General features: G+C 39.6%; 2 protein-coding genes and 1 long non-coding RNA gene across 4 annotated transcripts; 1 reads left to right on the top strand and 2 right to left on the bottom strand.

The window, feature by feature from the left end:
• Window positions 1-2645: 2645 nt before the first annotated feature.
• zbtb22b (zinc finger and BTB domain containing 22b) lies at window positions 2646-9089 on the bottom strand. Its single transcript, XM_028036755.1, has 5 exons — window positions 8803-9089; window positions 7482-7697; window positions 5639-6340; window positions 4716-4988; window positions 2646-3792 (listed from the first exon to the last, which is right to left on the bottom strand). Exons 2-5 carry the CDS (start codon window positions 7695-7697, stop codon window positions 2782-2784), a joined length of 2202 nt encoding a protein of 733 aa, XP_027892556.1. The 5' UTR covers window positions 8803-9089; the 3' UTR covers window positions 2646-2781.
• Window positions 9090-9925: 836 nt separating this feature from the next.
• On the bottom strand, window positions 9926-19078 carry kifc1 (kinesin family member C1). 2 transcript variants are annotated; one of them, XM_028035790.1, is made up of 17 exons: window positions 18947-19078; window positions 17665-17754; window positions 17396-17495; window positions 17240-17293; window positions 17064-17138; window positions 16481-16679; window positions 16222-16387; window positions 15440-15607; window positions 15188-15301; window positions 15008-15094; window positions 14711-14908; window positions 12250-12414; window positions 12021-12159; window positions 10981-11120; window positions 10830-10903; window positions 10600-10675; window positions 9926-10338 (listed from the first exon to the last, which is right to left on the bottom strand). In XM_028035790.1, the coding sequence occupies exons 2-17, from the start codon at window positions 17746-17748 to the stop codon at window positions 10294-10296; spliced, it is 1884 nt and encodes a 627-aa protein (XP_027891591.1). In that variant the 5' UTR covers window positions 17749-17754; window positions 18947-19078; the 3' UTR covers window positions 9926-10293. The 2 variants fall into 2 exon arrangements, with proteins under 2 accessions (XP_027891591.1, XP_027891592.1); XM_028035791.1 differs by lacking the exon at window positions 18947-19078 and adding an exon at window positions 18746-18897.
• LOC114155747 (uncharacterized) lies at window positions 10751-11217 on the top strand. Its single transcript, XR_003597822.1, has 2 exons — window positions 10751-10864; window positions 10970-11217. It is a non-coding gene; the product is annotated as an uncharacterized LOC114155747 (long non-coding RNA).
• Window positions 19079-19525: the final 447 nt, after the last annotated feature.

The raw sequence follows: 19525 nt of genomic DNA on the forward strand, positions 1-19525 counted from the left end.
CTGATCAAATTATCTTTGGTTCAGGGTGTTTTATCATCTTTATGATCTTAAATAAATATTTTTGTTACTGCATTTAGAACACTCCATGTGTTGCAGAGATATCAGTTTTTACTTTAATCTGACTTTGCTGCAGACATTTTTATCAAACACAAAGTAAATTTCCTCCACTTCTCACCCAGATATACAAATTGTGTTGTGCTTGCATCATGACTCACATTAATCTCTTTATGCAAATGTTAACAGTGTTGGTGCAACATGACGGGTTCACTGCACTCATGAGAAACATTTCAGACATTCATCTTCCTCTCTGATGAACACCACGGAGGAACCACTGCACATCCCACCAACACTCAGACCAAACCGTGGAAACCAAACCGAACCTTCACAGAAGGTAAAACGCAAACTTAGAGCATCTTCAAAGGCTTCAGAAGTCATTTATAAAATAAAAATAATAGTTCATTCACACATGAAATAGGTTTCTGTTTAGTGTTAGTAAAAATAAAAATCACATTTTGAAAAGTTGATCTTCACATTTCTATTTCCAGGTAGTAACAGTACCAGCGACGGCCACAAGGGGCAGACTTCTGCAAAGACAAATATAAAACACAAAAAGGAAAAACTTTAAATATGCTATTAGTGTTAATATGTGTGTGATATGTTCTACTATATTAGCGTGTCTTTATATGTAGCGGCTTCCTCAGACTGAGAGAATCGGTCTGAATATAACTATACAGCGCCCGCTGGTGGACGATTTTGGCTCTACAAGTACAAAATAAATCTGTTGAAAAGATTCATTCCTGTTGACGTGGTTAGCATGCTAATTATTAAAATATGACAGTGCTTAAGGTATTCACTGGAATGTGTCTTATTAAATGTATCAATAAAATTAATGATTCTGTTACGGTGTCTGATTAATTAATGAGATAAAGATAATGAAAAACAGATTTTGTAATAGAAACAGGTACAAAAAACTCAGAATAACTATAATAATGTCTGTCACCAAACATATTAGCTCACGATAAGCTCACATTTTAATCAGATTAGTTTCAATACGTGTTAAAAAACAACAGATTTGTTTTTATCTTTGTGTCTAAACTCAAAATATAAAGATAATATCTTACTTTGAAACCTTTCCTAAGAGCTTAAACATTTATTTTCTCTAATTAAATCTTTCAAATTTAAGTTTAAAGACCTTTTAAAGTTTAAACTGATTATCTCTTCATAACAGAATCAGTACTTCAACTAAAAAGGAACCAAATCACAGCTTTTTCCATCAAAATGCACTTAGATCAACAAATATTCATTATGTTCAAAACAAGAGCACTAAAACACAAAAGAATGTATAAAATCTAGTTTATATTATAAATATCTATAATATGTACTTGAAACAAGGTACAAGAATTTACTTAGATTTTCTCTAATTGGCCAAATATCAAAACAAACAGCCTGTAAAATATAAATACTGTAGGCTGCTTTGTAATTGTAATCGTTCTAGTTTATGAAATTTATTTTTAAACAAGCAGGTTTATGAGTGTAAAAAACCCCAAATTTATTCATCTTATGTTTTCCATATACTTGTAATGAATATATATCATATTTTAAAATATGCTCACATAAAGCAGGACCTGAAAATCAACTGGGATGTAAAAAACCTCTGGACTAGAACATGTTAAGAAAAACTATGAAACATGATGTAAAAAAATAATAATAATAATAAATTATGCTTCTAAATGACCAGTTCTTTTTTTCCTTTATTGAACATTCCTGAACATCCAGCTGACATTAAAGAATCGCTTCATTTGTTCAAAACAGGCAACACCAGAATAAAACTGAACTATGAGCTGCTTATAGTACATATATTTAAATATGTATAGAAATAATACTATTATAATTTTCAAAGTGCTAAAGCAGAAAGAACAAAGTAAGAAAGTTAAAAATGATGCTTTGTCGCCCCCTAAAGGTCAAAGTTGCAGCAATTTATATTAATGTAAGTTTGATTTTTTGTTCCAATTTTATCATCCAAATTTAAGCTTCACAAAATCACAAACTTGTGTGGAAAATATCTTAGAATAATCCATTAAAATGCCTGACTGAGATGAATCTGGATGAATTATGAGTATCAGTTTAATCTGCTGCAGAGAGCAGAGGAAAAATATTACATGAATGTAATATAAATGTTTCTATTTCTAATTAGTCTTGCAGGTTTTTATCTGAGCACAGCAACAGGGTCACGATACGAAGCTGCAGAGGAATCACAGCAAACTGGAACGTTTTCCCACAGAAACCAGCAGCCTTCTGGTTTCCCCCCAACAAACCCAGAGAAAAATAAACTTTCAGATCATCTTAGAATATTAGAAGCTAACAGCTTATTCTGAGGCGACGGTCCGTTCTGATGAGGCCACTTTTCAATTCTGTTTGTGCAAAAGAACCGGGTCATTTAAGTCAAAAGTAACTGAAACCGAACCACCAGGAAGGCCGATCCGAATCTCCAGGTTCTTCAGATTATTTCTCCAACAGGAGTTTCAACAAAGTGCATTTTCTTCTTCTTCTCTTTTTCCAGGATAAAACAGCAGCAGGAACCATCAGAACCACCAGAACCTTCAGAACCATCAGAACCACCAGAACCATCAGAAACACCAGAACCATCAGAAACACCAGAACCTTCAGAACCATTAGAACCTTCAGAACCTTCAGAACCATTAGAACCTTCAGAACCTTCAGAACCATTAGAACCATCAGAACCATCAGACCCGGGCTCCCATTGGTTCCCTCAGCTCCGGTTTAAGTCACGCTGCTTCCGTCTGCGCTGACCTCACACACGTCTTCCTCACACACACCTCTAGCCAATCCCAGCCCTCCGAACATTCCCGATCCGTGATCCAGACCTGGACTCTGGGAGACGGCCCCCAGCATCGTCCCTGTGGCAGCGGCCATGGTGTTGCCATGGTGACTGCTTCCTCCGCCATGTTGTCCAGCAGCAGCTGCAGACGCTCCTCCTCCTCTGGCTGCTCCTCCCTGACCTCCGTCAGCGGCAGACAGCAGCAGGTGGGTGGAGGCGTTGAAGTCCGGGCCTTCCTCTCCCCCTCCTCCTCCTCGCCTCCCTCCCTCGCCGCCCCCCGCCGTGTCGCCGTCGGCGCCGCGCCTCTCGCAGTGCGAGCGGTGCCTCATGAAGCTGTCGCGCCACATGAACTTCTTGCCGCAGCCCAGGCAGTCGTAGGGCTTGAGGCCGGTGTGGGTCTTCATGTGCTCCGTCAGGTGGTGCTTCATCTTGAACTTCTTGGCGCAGACGGGGCAGTGGAACGGCCGCAGGTCCAGGTGCATGTTGATGTGCCGGTCCCGCATGCTCTTGTGGGTGAAGGTTTTCCCACAGTGACACATGAACACCTTGGCGGTTCCTCCGGAGCCGCCGGCTCCGCCTCCGACCCCGCCACCGTCAGAACAGTCCGGACCCAATCCGGTCTGCAGCTGGACGGCGCCGTGCTCCAGGCCGGGCGTTTTGAAAGAGGCTCCGCCCATCATGCCGGCGGCCACGCCCAGCGGCGGTGCGGCCGGGTCCAGGGCGAGGCCGGACGCCTGGCTGTACAGCAGGATCTGGTTCCCCTGCATGTCCAGAGGGAAGAGCTGCGCCCGGGCCGAGGCGGCGGACTGGACCTGACCCAGCAGGGCCGACACGGCCCGGTTGGCGCTCTGGTTCTGACCCGCGGCGCCGTCATGAAGGTGCTGGGCTAACGTCTGCTCGATCAGGCTGCCCTCAAACTTCAGGTAGTCCTCTGATGACTGGCAGTAATCCACCTGCAGGAAAAGGTCAGAGGTCAGATCTGTTATTGACTAAATCATAGAACTGATTCTAGAAAACCCACAGCATGATGCTGCCACTACCATGCTTCACCATAGTGATGGCATGTTAAAGCTGTGATCTGTAACTTTTATAAAAGACTTTTTTTTTACATATTTATTTAAACTGTCATCTTGCTGTGACAGTTTTTCATGAGACAGATAATCTGTAAAAACAGATTAACTCTTCCAGCACCGACTAGAACCAACCAATCAGAGCCAGGAGGTGGGTCTTACTGCTGTCAATCACCCTCCCTTTGGCACTGCTAGCATAGCCTACTGTGAATGCTCAGACTAGTTAGCATGGCCACCAACCATGGCCATCAACCTCGAGCAGAGAGTACATGAGGTTGATTGACAGCGATGAGATCCTCCGCTTGGCTCTGATTGGTTGTTTTTGGCCGGGAGCTGTGCGTTGCTTCAGACAGCAATAGTAGCTCAGGGAGGAGATCGATCTGCCACAGATTATCTGTCTCATAATAAACTGTAACGACATGGAGACAATTTTAACAAATATGTAAAAATCTTTTTTTATTATAAAAGTAAAATATTACAACTTTAGGTTCCACAGAATATTTAACTAAATTCCCAGTTTTTTAATATCTTACACAAACTAAAATAAAAAAACTCGTGTTCAATTTGTAAGTAGAAAGAAAGAAGGTCTCAGTTTACTTTTGGGGTATCATAATAAAGGGGGCTGAATTAAAAAAAAGCCACACTTTTCAGATAGTTTATTGTAAAAACAAAATTATATAGTTATCACCACTTTATGTTGATCTGTCCAATAAAATCCTAATCCTGTTTGTAATCTGCCTGAATGTAAATTGTTGTGAATAGTTTCGGATTAAAGCTGCAGGAACCGGACTCTGGTACCGGCTGACCTGTGAGTCCATGTCGCTCTCGGCTCGGCCCGCCAGCTCCGCTGAAAGGCTCCTGATGTTGGAGATGTTGAAGTTCCCTCGCTCCCTAACCAGCTCCATCTCCCTCTCGTCTTCGTCCTCCTCATCCTCACCGCCCTCCTCTCCGGACACGACGATCAGGTCGTCGTCCTCCGTCCGCTCCGTCTTCACCACCACCCACTGCTTGCGCGGCATGATGCTGGGCTGGCTGTAGGTGGGACGTTTCTGCAGCGCCGCCTCAGAATCCTCGCCGTCCTGCAGAGGGACACAGATGTAAAATACGGCCTGATATTTATTACTAAAGTAAACTAAAGATTATTTTAGTAATCGATTATTCTGATGATTAGTGGGACAAAATAAATTACCACATTCTACAAATCTTTCAAGCCTTTTTACGCAATATTAAAAGTACATTAAAAGATTCCAATAAACAAATAATTCCCTTTTTAAATCAGAAAAATAAACATGTTATAAATGCAGTCGCGGGATTTTAGTGTAACCTTCATCATTTGTTGCAGTAGATGCTGCAACTGCAGCACAAAAACATGTAAGCTCAAGTTTTCTGCTTGACTTAACATCAATACAGTGTAGAAATGATCTGGTGATTATTTTTTAACTAACCAATTAATAACTGGACAGGAAAAGATGCTTAATGGGAGAAATTTTTTTGTTTCAGTTACAGAATTTGAACCAGATGAAGTTAAAACTGATAGTAATTCTGGGTAGAACAGATTTACAGACAGGTGTGTTTTTTTCATCTTAAATGCAAAATTTAAGATTAAAAGAAAGAAAAAAATGTAAGATTAAATTAATTTTTTTGTATATTTCTTAATTATTGCCCTGACTAGTTAACAATTATTTTATTAATCATAATTCCTGCATCTCCCTCAAAGTTGAAATCTGACCTGATAGGAGGAAACGCCGAAGCTGTCGCTGACTCCGACCTCCTGCTCCAACACCGAGCTGACTTTCTTCCTCCTCCCGCTGCCTCCTCCTCTTCCTCTCTTCCTGTGGTGGTACATGACCTCCTCCTCCTCTTCCTCCCCCTCCTCCTCCTCTATGAGCAGGGCCTCCTCTCCCCCTGATGGGGTGCAGTAGCTGGGGGTGTTACTGGCCCTGCCTCCATCCAGAGAGGCCCCCCCTGCCGCTGCGCCTCCCCCCAGGAAGCTGCTCCCGTCTCGGGGGCTGAAGTAGTTGGTGCTGCTGGGCGACTGGCTCTCGCTCACCGAGGGACGGCTGGAGGGTTGGGGGACCCTCTGGGGGTCGTTGGGCTCTACAACCAGGACACCACCTGTGGTCCCAGTTCCACCAGCTTCACTGTTGCTGCTGCTGCAGCCGGGATTGGCCGAACTTCCGCCTCCACCTGCTGCGTCCTGCGCTGCTCCTCCTCCTCCTCCTGCCGCTGCGGCGCGGCCCTCCTTCAGCAGCTCGGTGCATTTGTCCACGATGTGCCACATCTGCAGCACGCTGCCCACCGTGAGGTAGTTAACGATGTCGTCACGCAGCATCCGCAGCTGGCCGGTGTAGGCGCAGCTCAGGACGCTCTCGAACGCCAGCGGGTCCATCACCGCGGGGATGGAGACCGTCGACATGTTCTTCAGCAGCACCTGGAAAAGGTCAAAAGGTCAGGGTTAAGCTGCTTCCAGACAGAAGTGGGCATTTATTATGATAATATTTTGATTTTGATTCATCATTGATTCACGATAAATTCCAACTAATGTTTAAAACCACTTTACGTGGAAGGTTCTGTGTTTTTATCATCACTAGAGGGCGCCAAATTTGTAAAACATTTATAAAACAAAGACTGTAGAAGAAAACTTTCTAAAAAAAAGCAAATATAGATTTCTCATTTTAAAGGTTATTGTATCATTTATTGTGATAAATTTCTTATCATTATAACATTTTGATACATCGTTGTCATGATAAATTCCAATTAATGATGTTTAAAATTCCCTCAAAATCACTTGATGTGAAAGATGATGTATTTTTATCACCACCAGGGGGCGCCAATTGTGTGAAACATTAATATTAAAGTGAAAGATTGTAAATAAAAACATTTTAAAAAAATGATTCCCCATTTTAAAGGTTAGAAATTTAGCTAAATATTCTTTTCACAAAATCTTAATATGCCGTCACTGCGCTAAAACGTGACAGTGGCTGTTAGGGATGGACATTTATCGTTTATCATAATAAATTTTATTTAAGATTTTGATTGATCTTTGTCACAATAAATTCCAATACATGGTGTTTAAAATCCAGATTGTAAGTTTACTATTTTTCTCCAGTGTTTGTTGAATAATGTTGTTTCAATAAATATGAAAATATGATTAAATTTGTGCATTTTAGTGAAACAAATCAGATTTCTTAATGTGTCTGGTGTCTTAAATACTTTGTAATTGTGAGGCTATGAACGCTATTCCATGCAGTCACAACTATAGTTACATAAAACAAGTAATAAATAGTTATTGAAATTTTTATTATCACAATATTACCATAAAATATTGTGATAAAGAATTAAGTCCATATCTTCCACCCCAACTTCAAGAATATTCATTTTAAGTAAATATAATTGAAAAATAAGACAGTGGGTGATTTATAATCACCTGAAGAATGAAAACATGACATAATTTATTCAGAATTAATAGAAAAACAACCATTTAGCTTATTTTCTAGCATTCAAATCTTCCTATAAAGACTTTTAATTAATTATTTGATTGCCTCAGAACCATTTGGGTCAAACTCCCCCACCTGGTCATGGAAGTAGGGCGAGGACGCGGCCAGGACGCAGCGGTGCGCCTTGAAGACGTGTCCCTGAACGTGGATGGACAGATCGCACAGACTGCCGTCCTCTCTCTGCCGGTTGAGGCTGTCCAGCACCGAGGTCTGAGCGCCGGGGAAGCTGACCTCCACCGCCGACCCGCCTGAGCCGCTGCTGCTCCCCACCTCCATGGGAACCGACTGCATCTGCAGGAGGAAAACTGTCAGGATCCTGGAGTCTGAAACCATCAAATTTCAGACTCTTTGTTGAAGTTTTTATGCCAGTATTAATGACTTTATTTTCACTTCTCCTAACCTCTCCTGGGGTCGTACCACAAGGCTTAATTCTGATACCCTTTTTTTCCTACCTTGTGCCACTTTGTTTTTTCCCCTGTGTTTGCATCTCAATCTCATCAGAAGAGATCCTGTCATCATTCAAAACACAGGCTACACGTTGCAGTGGTCACCACTCCATCACAGAGACACACTCACCTTTCAGACTAATTTTAAGAAACCAGTTAACCAAACAGACGTGTTTTTGGACGTCAGAGGAAGTTAGAGTACCCAGAGAGAACCCATGCATGCACTAGGAGAACATGCAATTTTCATGCAGAATTTTGTTCAGTTAGTCCCATCCATATTCAGCTACCAGTCTCTTTAACTAGAAAATGTAATTTAAAAACAAATAATTACTGCTTTGAAGCTAAAGTATTGTTTACTTCAGTTCAGCTGAAGAGAAGAAAAATTTATTATGCAAACCAGTGCATGCATTCTCAGTTTACATAAATTAACCAAACTATACAGAATCAAGCTGAGATTTGCATGCAAACATGCAAATATGTTCTTTAATATTAAATATTTTCAACATTTAACTAAAATATTCTGCAGATGATCACTCAGCAACAGACTCATTCCTTTATAACCAGGTGTTTCTACATTTCTTTCTATTGCATGTCATGCATCCCCCATCAGACACAAAGCAGCAGATCATATTTACTGACTGTTGTTGTAGTTTAACAGGTTGACTTCACAGAAAGCTGCACATCTCTGCAGGTTCTTCACTGATAACAACACTTTACTGCAGAGTGAAGGAGAAAACCAGCCTAAAACCAGAGTCAGGTGACACTTACAGAGCTGCACATCCCAGACTGATCTGTTATCATGTCCTGAGTGAGACTGCCAGCTCCAGTCTGACAGAAACATCTGTCAAACATCTGGAACAGCGTCAGACTCCATCACTACAGCTGTGAGGTTAGCCTGCTAGCCGCAGTTAGCTCGCCAGGCTGAGGTAAAAGCAGCAGGTTCGGCTCACCGTTTCAGTCCCTGCTGCCCTCAGAGGTCCGGTGTGTGGGGGAGCCGAGGGCAGGAACCGCTGCCAGGTCACCCAGAACCAGAACTTCCTGGCGCATTTTCACCGAACCCGCTGCCCGTCGGATCCCTGCGGCTGCAGACAGCGACTCTGCGCCTTTAAGGCCATTCCAGACAGGCGGGCCAGACTTTGGCCGACAGAAAATCACATATGTAAAGCAAAGCTTTAATAAAGACGCTGATAATGGCAGAAAGGATATGGAGATTTAATAAATATATATAAAATCTTGAAACTACCACAAAAATATATATATATATATTTTCACATATTTTTAAAGCTTCCAGTCGGTTTTTCATCCTCCACTAACAAATGTCCGGAGTAAAATTACAGCTGAGTAAAGAAGCACGAATTTCCGCTGCAGAATTGAACAAAAAATACGTTTTCAAAAGCGAACTGAAGAAAAAGAAATAAACCACCTAATGCTGCTGTGATGACATCACAAGAAGCATCTTAACTGCTCTGGGTTTATTAATACGTTTCTTTCCATTTTGTACATGTAAACAATCAAATATTGCAGCCATTTATCTGCACCACTGAGTTAATTTTATGTTGTGAAATATTTTCTACATCCGACATAAGTCCTCCATTTACTTTTGTTTTGAAACCCATTAAAGTCAACTTATTATTGAAATTCAAAAATAGTTTATTTATCTCAAAGGGAAATTAAATTTATATTTAAAAATTCTTTAGAGTTGATGTAAATCTTATATTTCATCCAAAATTGGCTCCAGTTCAAACCACAACGGAGCAAAATCCTGCTATTATACAGCAGTTATTGGTATTATATGTTTAAATTTAAAAATAAATAAAGTATTACTCAAAATCAGTCAAAGTGGAATATTTTTAATATGATCAGATCTTTGGATGCACATAAGAAAACAAAATAAATGCATTTATAATACTAATTAAACATATTGTAAAAGGAAAAACACAAAATAATAGTAAAAGCTTAGAACAGTGTAACAGTTTAAATCTAGTTTAGTAGTAAATATCTATCACTGCTGCAGGTTGAACCAAACACTATTAGTTATAGAAATTTAATTACAAGAATAAAGACATCAATACATTTATTTGCAGATGTTCTTCATTTATTCATACTTTTTAAAAAAAATCAGAAATTACTGAATAAAAAGGACCTTTTTTCCTAAAAACACCAGTGATGGATATTTAATGTCTGAGTTAAAACTGAAGAGGTTAAAAACAGACAAATATGTACATATGGCCCAATTTACACAGACTGGTGAGAGAAACAAACATTAAAACCTGTTAGTGATTACCAAGAGGCCCTGAGAATTTACCAAAGCTTTCATTTCATATGAATCTGGCACCAGATTAAACTCCGAACAGCAAAGAGAGAAATCGAGTACAAACATCTTACAGACTGATTATAGCAATAAAGTAGAAAAAAAAAGACGTTTATGTAAAAACTTGGATCTACTTCTTGTTGGAACTCGCTGTGCCGATGACGCAATCGTTCACCTGGAGAAACAGCAAAACAAAAATAATTTTAAAAGCTTTTTATGGTAGAACTGAACATTCAGCTGTATTTATACAGCAACTCATCAGGACGGTGATAAACATGAATGATTCATCCAACTATGAATCACTGGATAATAAAAGCCTCAATATCAGCCATGTTTCCACAAACTGACTAAACAATGTTTTAGTGAAATCATGTCTCTGCGGATTAGAAAAACATTTTTTATTTCATGGTAAATAATTCAGACCAAATTGACTGACCTTGCTGGCAAACCTCAGAGAGTTGAGTGTTTCTCCAAAGCTGTCCGACTCTGGAGAAATGTTCACGAACATCAACCTGGAGTCGAAACAATAAAACCATCAGAAACCATGCTTTAAAAGTCACAGCAACACGGCTGATGCTTCTTCAGATAATTTGATTAATATCTTTCAAATAAAGCATCTTTTAAACAGACGAGTGACTTTTGCAGGGTAGACGATGAAGAACTCACGTTTTGCTGTTTCCTCCGAGGCAGTTCTGCAGCAGGTAGGTCAGCTTGGAGTTCCTGTATGGGATGTGGCTCTCCTGAAACATTGTTTTGTTTTAGAAGCAGAATGAAAAGTGGCTCATCTTGTGAATAAATCACTTCAGGTCAGACTCACCTTGTTGGCCAGAGACATGATGACGATGCCCAGGTTGGACAGGGAGCTGTTGATGGACGTCATCTCCTTGAAGCGCTCTCCCTGAGACTGACTCTTCATCATTCGCTCGCTGCCGGCCAGGTCCACCAGGCAAAGAGTGGCTGTAACCGTGGAAACCAGGATCAGTCAGGAAACCATTCAGTTCATAACACCTGAACAGGTGCAGCAATTAAATTCTGGAGCCGATTTATAACCTCAGTTTTTGTAAAGTTTTGATTTGTCTTTAGGAATAACACAGACACTTATGTTAACATTACAGTACAACTTTTTATATTTTTCTTTTTATGGTATTTATATCAGGAGCAGAAATCACAAAGGAAAGAAAAGATAGAAAGTTAACCAGCTTTAATAATCGTTTAGTAGCAATAATTGAAATTGGCATGACTAGTATTACTAAAACAATCTTTCCTTAGATTTATTGAGTATGGATACATTTTCTGGTCCAAGTAGAAAACAAAAACATTTAAAATGTCTAAACTCCAACATCTCCAAAAGCATTCCAGCTTTTCTAAATGAAAGATGTTTGATGAAAAAGACTGAAGGTGTAAAATGATAAAACAGAGGAACTATTTATATCCTTATTGATCCTTCATCTACAAAACTTCTGGCTCTTTTCAGTCTAAATGAATGGAAGAAACGTTCTGAGATGTGGTAGAAAATATTCTCATTTGAAACAACTTCTTACATCTCTGCTTCCACTGACCTAATTTTAGATCCTCAATGAAAAACTTATCCTCTTCCCCACTAAAGAGTGTTGTTGCTACAACCTGGTAACATTTATATATGATGCATTCAATGACAGGAAAGAGATTAAATTTGAGTGTTTCATATCTAATCAAACTGAAATGTCAGCCCACTCCAGCAGCTTTCTTGGTGAGTCTGAAAATCTACAGTTCTGCTTGAAATAATCAGAAAGAGCAGATTGTTCCAACCAATCAAAAGTAATATTTTAAGTATAAAAGGTGAACTCAACTCCATCATTTGGAGATAAAAACACTCACACTTGCATTTGATGTCCCTGCCAGCGTTCGCTCCCTCAATCTGCAGCTGGAACACCGAGTGTGAGCGGGAGGAGCGATCGTTCACGGCCGTCTGGGCCGTGGAGCGGTTCTCTTTGGCCAAAGCGATCAAACCAAGAACCTGAAGGAAAAAGCAGAAGATTTTCTGTAAGTCTTTACATTTTGGTCTCTGACGGTGTTGCAGAACCAGGATCCTCAGACGGAGCCGTGCCTGATCCTCGGTGTGGACCTTCTGGTAGGTCAGGTTGGTGACGGTCACGTCGCTGCTGGCCGTCTTTCGGATCTCGTGTTCGGGCCTCTTGCTGGCCTTGCCGGTGTACAGGAGGTCCCGCAGGGTCTCGTTGTAGATTTCAACAAAACTCGCAGTGAAGGTGAACTGAGAACGAAACGGATTAAAAGTTAGAGAGCAGGAAGTTTTCATTAGACATGAAAACACAAACAGGTTTCAACATTTATTTAGAGTTTGAAAACAGTTTCAGTGAATTAATAGACATCAGAAACTATAAAAAAAGAAAAAAGTGACTTGACATTTCTGATAGGGATGCAAGTTATTGATTAATGAGTTAATCTCAAGCTGATTGATTGACTAATGACTCACATGTGGCAACTTTCTCAAAAACCTGAGGGTTCCCTTGTATCAAGAGGGTCAACAGTCTTTCCATAACATAAAGAGTTAATTTTTTCATAATATGCTGAATAAAAAAAATCTTTACATTTTAACATTATTTTGTCAGCTGTACTATATACTGAGCAAAAAGAAATTTTAAATTGCGGTTTCTCAATAAGTTATTGTTCTGTTCAAGGTTGAAGAAAATCATTTTTCAGGATCTGGTCTAAATGGACAAACTATGTAAAACCAGGAGTAAATATGTCCATCATATGAAAATACTGTTGTGCTGCATAATGTACCCTGGTTCTGACTTCTGCTCTTGATTGTGTTTTCTGGTAACGTAAGAAGAATCGGACCAGAACCCCTCGCTTCCTTTCACTGTTCATGCGGCTCGTTCCGCTGCCTGTCCTTCACAATGTATATTTGAAAATGTACGGCTCGATCCCGTGAGGGGCGCTATTACTTTTGTTGGCATTTCGAGTAACCATGGCGACATAAGTAGCGAAAAACGGGCCAAATTCAAATCAAAACAAATTCTAACTGTCACTGTTTTGTGTCAGACTCAAAAACAGAGAATTTTGTCTGGCGCTTTGTGTCTCACATGACAGTTTTCAGAGAAGATTAATTACCATAAGAAACACTGAGGAGAGCAGAGATGTAGAGAACTACAGAGATGTAGAGAACTACAGAGATGGCGGAAAACAGTAAGTACAGAAAAGGGCTGAGCAGAATTTTAGAACTGCAGTGACGCCACCTTGACGGAAAACTTAATATACATAAGAGTAAAAACAGTAAGTGCCATATGACTCATGAAACTTGATGCTCCTGAACAGACAATAAGTTTGGGCTGTCAAAATAAGAGCATCACATCTTACGTTTTTTGAACAATAACAATATTTGTTGTTAATCTGTTGCTAAGAGATGAGCGCATTTTCTGGCAACCAAGTGCCACAAAGTAAACATTTGATTTTTACTTTAGCAAAATTCACCAACTGCACCTTTGTTGTGTCTAAGAAGATAAGCAGTTTTCAAAAGAGCTCATGTTTTATAAACAATAATAGTCATTGTTATTAATTTGGTGTTAAGAAATTAAAGACTTTTTCTGATAAGGAACTGCCACGAAGTAAAAATCAGATTTTTACTTTTGTTTTGAATGTCTGTTTTATAATATATTTACAACCAATGACAAAAAAAACCAAACATTTTCACTTTTCTGTAAAATTCACCAACTGCACAATTCTTAAGTAGTATAAGATAAGTAGCATTTCAAATGAGCAGAGAAAATCTTATGTTGTTTTTTTAAAAACAATAATTGTTGTTAAGTGGTTGCTAAGAGATGAGCGCATTTTCTGGTAACCAAGTGCCACAAAGTAAACATCTGATTTTTACTTTTGCAAAATTCACCAACTGTAAATTTGTTTTGCCTAAGCAGATAAGCAGTATTTCAAAAATGCTTATGTTTTATAAACAATATTACTTGTTATTAATTTGGTGTTAAGAGATGAGCAACTTTTCTGGTAACGAATTGCCACGAAGAATAAATTAGATTTTCACTTTTGCATTGAATGTTTGTTTCATAATATATTTACCAGCAATGACAAAAAAAGAAAAACATTTTCACTTTTCTGCAAGGAAATCTTATATTTTTTGAACAATAACAATATTTGTTGTTAATCTGTTGCTAAGAGATGAGTGTATTTTCTGGTAACCAAGTGCCACAAAACATCTGATTTTTACTTTTGCAAAAGTAAAAATCATTAGGCAGTGCATTCACATTATTGAGCGCTATTAACGTGAAACTTAAGGAGGTTTTTGAGTGTTTATATTTCTAAACAAAACTGCATAAAGTACATTTTGCATCCCAAACCAGACTCTGAACCGTTTCTCTTTCCCGCTATGCTATGGTCCCACCATCTTTATTTCTGTATCAACTGGCTCTGCTCAAGGTTGACCAGTGGCGCCCTCTGCAGGATGGTGGCCAAACTACAACACTAAAAGACGATCTAAGCAGACTTCATTAGTTAACGTTAAAAACAACTGAATCAGGTGAAGCTAAGCTAACCTCCCAGCCTTGAGAGCTCAGCTTGTCTCCGGCTCTAAAGATCTGCTGCACGGCTCTGGGAATGACGCCCCTCGTGTCGTCCACTTCCTCTCCCTCCATGGTGTAGGTTTTCCCACTTCCTGTCTGACCGTAGGCAAAGCAGCAGACGTTGTACCCATCCAGAGCCGACTGCACCAGCAGGGAGATCTCATCAAAGATCTGAAAACAAAACTTTCCCATGAGGCCTTTCTTCTGCAGCGCTCAGAATCACAGCAGGTGTTGTTAACGAGGAGCTGATGTCATCCGCATGTTGCTCACCTCCTGCTGTGAAGCCAGAGGCCCGAACACCCGGTCGAAACTGAAGTGATAATTCTTCTGTGTGTCGGCCGTTTTACCCGTATGAGACTAAAGGGCAGAAAAAAAAGTTCTATTTAAATAGTCTGATATTTTTGTGTTGGCATGGCGATAAGCAGCAGATCTTTGCTACAATATTCCCACCTCCTCAGTTTTGGCCAGCATGATGGACTTGTTGTCGCTGGCTGCCAGCTGGATGTGTTTACTCAGGCCTCCATCTTCTAGAGGACGAATTCTACAAAACACCCTGATGTTGCCCTGAAACACAAAACGATTTTCTTTTCAGCTTCATTCAACATTAGATATTAAATTAACTGGTGCAAACAGCTCAACTTAGTTAAATAAAACAGATTTGAGCCGGATCTTTTGGGCCGTTAAGGGTGAGCAGCAACCCACCTTCAGCTCCTGGATGGTGTTGTGGAGCCGCCGGCGCTCCATCTCCCCGGCGTGAAGCTCGTCTCTCTGCTCCGCCACCGTTTCCTTCAGGGAGCTGACTTCTTCCTCTCTGTCTCTCAGGGTGGCCTGCAGTCGGGTCATCGTTGATTCCTGCACAGACAGCTTCATCTGCAGAGGAAACAAAACACAAAGTAGGCACGTCACAATAAACTTCACTGGACGATTAATTGTCTCAAAATTATTGCAGTAAACAATAATATTGTCAGTTTGAAACCATTTTTCAAGTGTTGTAGTGAAAATGGCATATTGAAGCTGCTACATTCTTCAAGACTGAAAAAAGCTTTAACTTCTAAAGAACATTTAACACTAGAAAATATTTTATATAACCAAAATTAATTAAAATACAATGATATGAATAAGTTATGAAGTCTGTAACCAAACTTGTTTTTCAAAAAATATAATTCAGTTTTGACTGGGAAAACAAGCAAAAGTGCCAGTTAGGACTTTTATTTAAAAAACATTAAAGGGTAGCATGTCCAACAGCGGTTGTCCACATGAAAATTATCAATCTTATTTTAATCTATTATGCGATTGTGACAGGCTTAAACAAAGAAAAATTAATTTCTGTATATTTTCAAAGCACCCATCATAAACAAAAATCAGATCTTCTCAGTTCTCTACAAGTTAGACCCTTTAAACCAGGCGTGGTTGTTATAGTAACATATTTTTCAGGTGTCTGGACCGATCCAGAACCAGCAGGTTGGAGCAGGATTCTGCTTTACCTTCAGAGTCTGCAGCTCCGTCTCCTGACTGTCCCGCAGCGTCTCCATGACCTTATATTTCTGCTCTAAATTGGACATCTCCTTCTGGAGGACGTTCTTCTCTCTCTGCACTTCTTCAAGCTGATTCTGAACTCCAGACAACATCTGCAGCTCCGCCTCGTACTCACTAAACCAGCAAGGAATCCAAAGTTAGCATCACATCATATAAAAATAAAAAATCTACACTGAACTCATTTTCTCCCAGATAATCTGCTCATACCTGATTTTCCTCTTCTGTCCCTTGACTTCTTGCTCCAGCTCAGACACTTTGGTTTGACCTTGAGTCACGGAGTCCTTCAGCGCCTCGTTCTCCTCGTTTACAGACCTGTACTTGGTCTGGTAGGTGCGGATCTTACCCTCCATGTCATTGACTTTACCCTTCAGGTCCCATGGTTTGCGGCGAGTGGCTCCAGTCACACCTGCACAAGAATTTCATACGTTTTTAAAACTTTTTCAGTCAAAATTAAATTTGATTGATTGAATTTAGCAGCTTCAGCTTTACATTTATAAAATCCATCAATCAGTGAAGCATAAAAAGATGGTATTGATTCTTAAAGTCATCTGAACAAGATGAGATGATACTCATCTTGTTCAAACATATGTATAGCCATAAAAATATGTTTCAGCTTTTTTCTATGGCATGTACAGTAAAAAGATAACTTTGATAATCCAGAATCAGCATCTCCAAACAGAACGAAGTTCTAGAATAGCAAATATTTTATATATTGAAGTATTTTGTTCAGTACTACTGAACAAAAAGACGTTTTCCCCGGTAAAGTGGACGACAGTCAACAGTTTCTCACCAGGTTTTGCTCCTGCAGGTTGTTTACTGTTGGCAGCTTTGGGAGCAGTGGAAGCTGCAACCGGCCTCACGAACCCTGACAGAACAGAACCACAACATTATACTCAGGCATCTCCATCAGAACCACCATCTGCTACAAACACCGGGTTATTGTGCAAAAATAACAGGACATCTGACCTCTGGAAGGGCCAGCAGCCACAGTGGCAGCTCCTGCACCTCTAATTGGTCTATCTGTTGATAAATACCAAACGATTAAAGCAAGACAATATGATCTGTTCACTGCTGTTGGTGGTGATCAGGTTCTGAACATGGAGAAGTTCTTCAGTAACGTACAGGGCGGTGCTCTGGCTGCAGCAGCAGCAGGCCGCTTGTCTCCTATGATGGTTGCAGCTGCCTGAGGTTTGCGGGGCTCCTGGTCTTTACGCATCCTCTTCTGCAAAAACACAACAAGACAACACAAAGAACCATCACTGACACATATCCTGGTTTATAAACAAACTGCACACAAACTTATGCATGAAAATGGAAACACTGCAAAAGTATTTTCTCTACAGCTTCTGACAGAATCAAACTGAGATGCAGGAAGTATTTTTATCACAAACCTGCAGAGGAGCCATGTCCTGGGAGTTCTCAGAGCTGCTGCTGGTGAGAACTCTCTTCAATGACATGACTGGCAGTCGGGACATACTCAGCTGAGGACAGAGGACAATGAAATGGTCAAAATAGAAAAATCACAAAAGAGAAAAGAAAGGTCACAACCTAGCAGGAGTCTAGTGCTGGTTAGCTGGCTGAAGAAAGGCGACTAAAATCTTACAAGACAGACACAAAAACAAAAGTAGTCAAGGTGCAGAAGCTAAAGGAGAGCCACACATCAGCTGAGTGAAAACTGTTAGGAAATCTAAGCAGTACTCAGCACACAGGCTACCTGAGAAGATAATCCAACTTTTCAATATTAACTTCTTATAATTTTGTTATTCTCTGATATTTGTTTATTTCATTCATCTATAGTTTAAAATAAACATGACACATGTTGACATGAATTAACGTTTTGAATGAAAATGAATTGTTTGAAGAAATATTGTACAGTATCAAAAAGAAAATCTGCAAAACAAATACTGCTTTTAGATTTTTGCTCAAATCTATTCATTAAAATCCAAATATCAGTAAATAAATAGTCAAAAACATAACGTTAATCATCTAAATATTATATATTTAGCACAGATTAGCACAAAGTTCTTGTCAATCCAAACATGCTGAGTTTCTAGAGTTTCTGACATAAAACCCCAACTCAATTAGTTATGCATAAAATCTTTAACAATTAAAATATATAATAAAATATTGGATCCATTTATAGCATCAGAAGTATAAATATTTTGTGATAATACAGAATTCAACATGAATGCATTGATGTTTATATCTCACACAGATATTCAACTCACTTAAATTCCTCAAAACACAGTTTGAGACTTTACGTATCATGCGTAAATTCATCCAGTGTAACTTAACACAGAGGTCTCGAAAGCTAAATTAGCATAAACAAAACGAGAAAATCAGGTTTAATCGCGATAAATGTGTCCAGTGCAAGGAGAGCTTTTAGGGTGTGTTGCTAACAGAGGCAGGACAAGTTCTGGTACATCGGTCAACTCGCAGAAAAATAATTTAAATTTAGTGCAAACGGATTACCTCGTCCCGACTAATCCATCTGACACCAATAACCAACGTCCGCGTTGTTACTGACGTGGGCTTCTTTTAGCTTAATCTTAACACTGAACTAACTCTAACTTATGAAAGTACAGTACGCAGTTCTCGTCTAAGCGTCTGTACTTCTAAACCACTATCCAACAGTTAAGATAGTCAAAAAATGATCTATTGAGAACAAAGTACCTGAAAACAAATCTGTATCTTCACCCAGTGTCCCTTTTGATCCGATGTTTCCGTCCGTTTGAATTTGAAATGCAACTGTTTTGGTGAGCGCTTCGGATTCTCTGCCGTGATTGGCTGACACAGCGTAAACTCCGCCTCCTCTCATGTGTACGTTTGCTATGTCTAACCGCATGTCCTGATGGGGCGGGATACACGCTGTTTGTACGGTAAACTCCGTGCAAAAGGTAAAACCCGGGCACAGGTACATTCCTCAAAATTATTTTTTAGAAAATAGTTTTCCTAGTCCGAATACGTGGATTACTTGAATAAACAAAGATAAAATGACTTTAAAAATGTTTTTAAAAGCACCTTTGTTAAACATGACCAATATGTTTATTGATTGTGTACCTTTTTTGGGCAGAGAAAAAAACGTAAATAAAATCTTGTGCACCAATTTGGTTGTATTTCATTAAAACCATAGAATCAAAAACCTAACAAGTGTTTGCAAAATATGCTAAAAATGTAGCAAACATGTTATCCATTGTTTGTTAAAGGTTGGTAACTTCATTACCAACTTTTAACATTGCATTTATTATAAAA

Source organism: Xiphophorus couchianus, chromosome 13, assembly GCF_001444195.1.
Source record: "Xiphophorus couchianus chromosome 13, X_couchianus-1.0, whole genome shotgun sequence".
Classification (NCBI taxonomy): Eukaryota; Metazoa; Chordata; class Actinopteri; order Cyprinodontiformes; family Poeciliidae; genus Xiphophorus; species Xiphophorus couchianus.

Bases quoted from the DNA above. Each gene is read 5' to 3' on its own strand.
- zbtb22b (XM_028036755.1), bottom strand. From the start codon at position 7,697: ATGCAGTCGGTTCCCATGGAGGTGGGGAGCAGCAGCGGCTCAGGCGGG. The intron at 6,341-7,481 runs GTGGGGGAGTTT...GACCTTTTCCAG, and splicing joins CGCCCTACTTCCATGACCAG to GTGCTGCTGAAGAACATGTC. The intron at 3,793-4,715 runs GTCAGCCGGTAC...CTTTTCCTGCAG, and splicing joins AGAGCGACATGGACTCACAG to GTGGATTACTGCCAGTCATC.
- kifc1 (XM_028035790.1), bottom strand. From the start codon at position 17,748: ATGTCCCGACTGCCAGTCATGTCATTGAAGAGAGTTCTCACCAGCAGC. The intron at 14,909-15,007 runs GTGAGCAACATG...TTTTGTTTTCAG, and splicing joins CTCTGGCTTCACAGCAGGAG to ATCTTTGATGAGATCTCCCT. The intron at 10,904-10,980 runs GTGAGTCTGACC...ACAATGTTTCAG, and splicing joins TCATGTCTCTGGCCAACAAG to GAGAGCCACATCCCATACAG.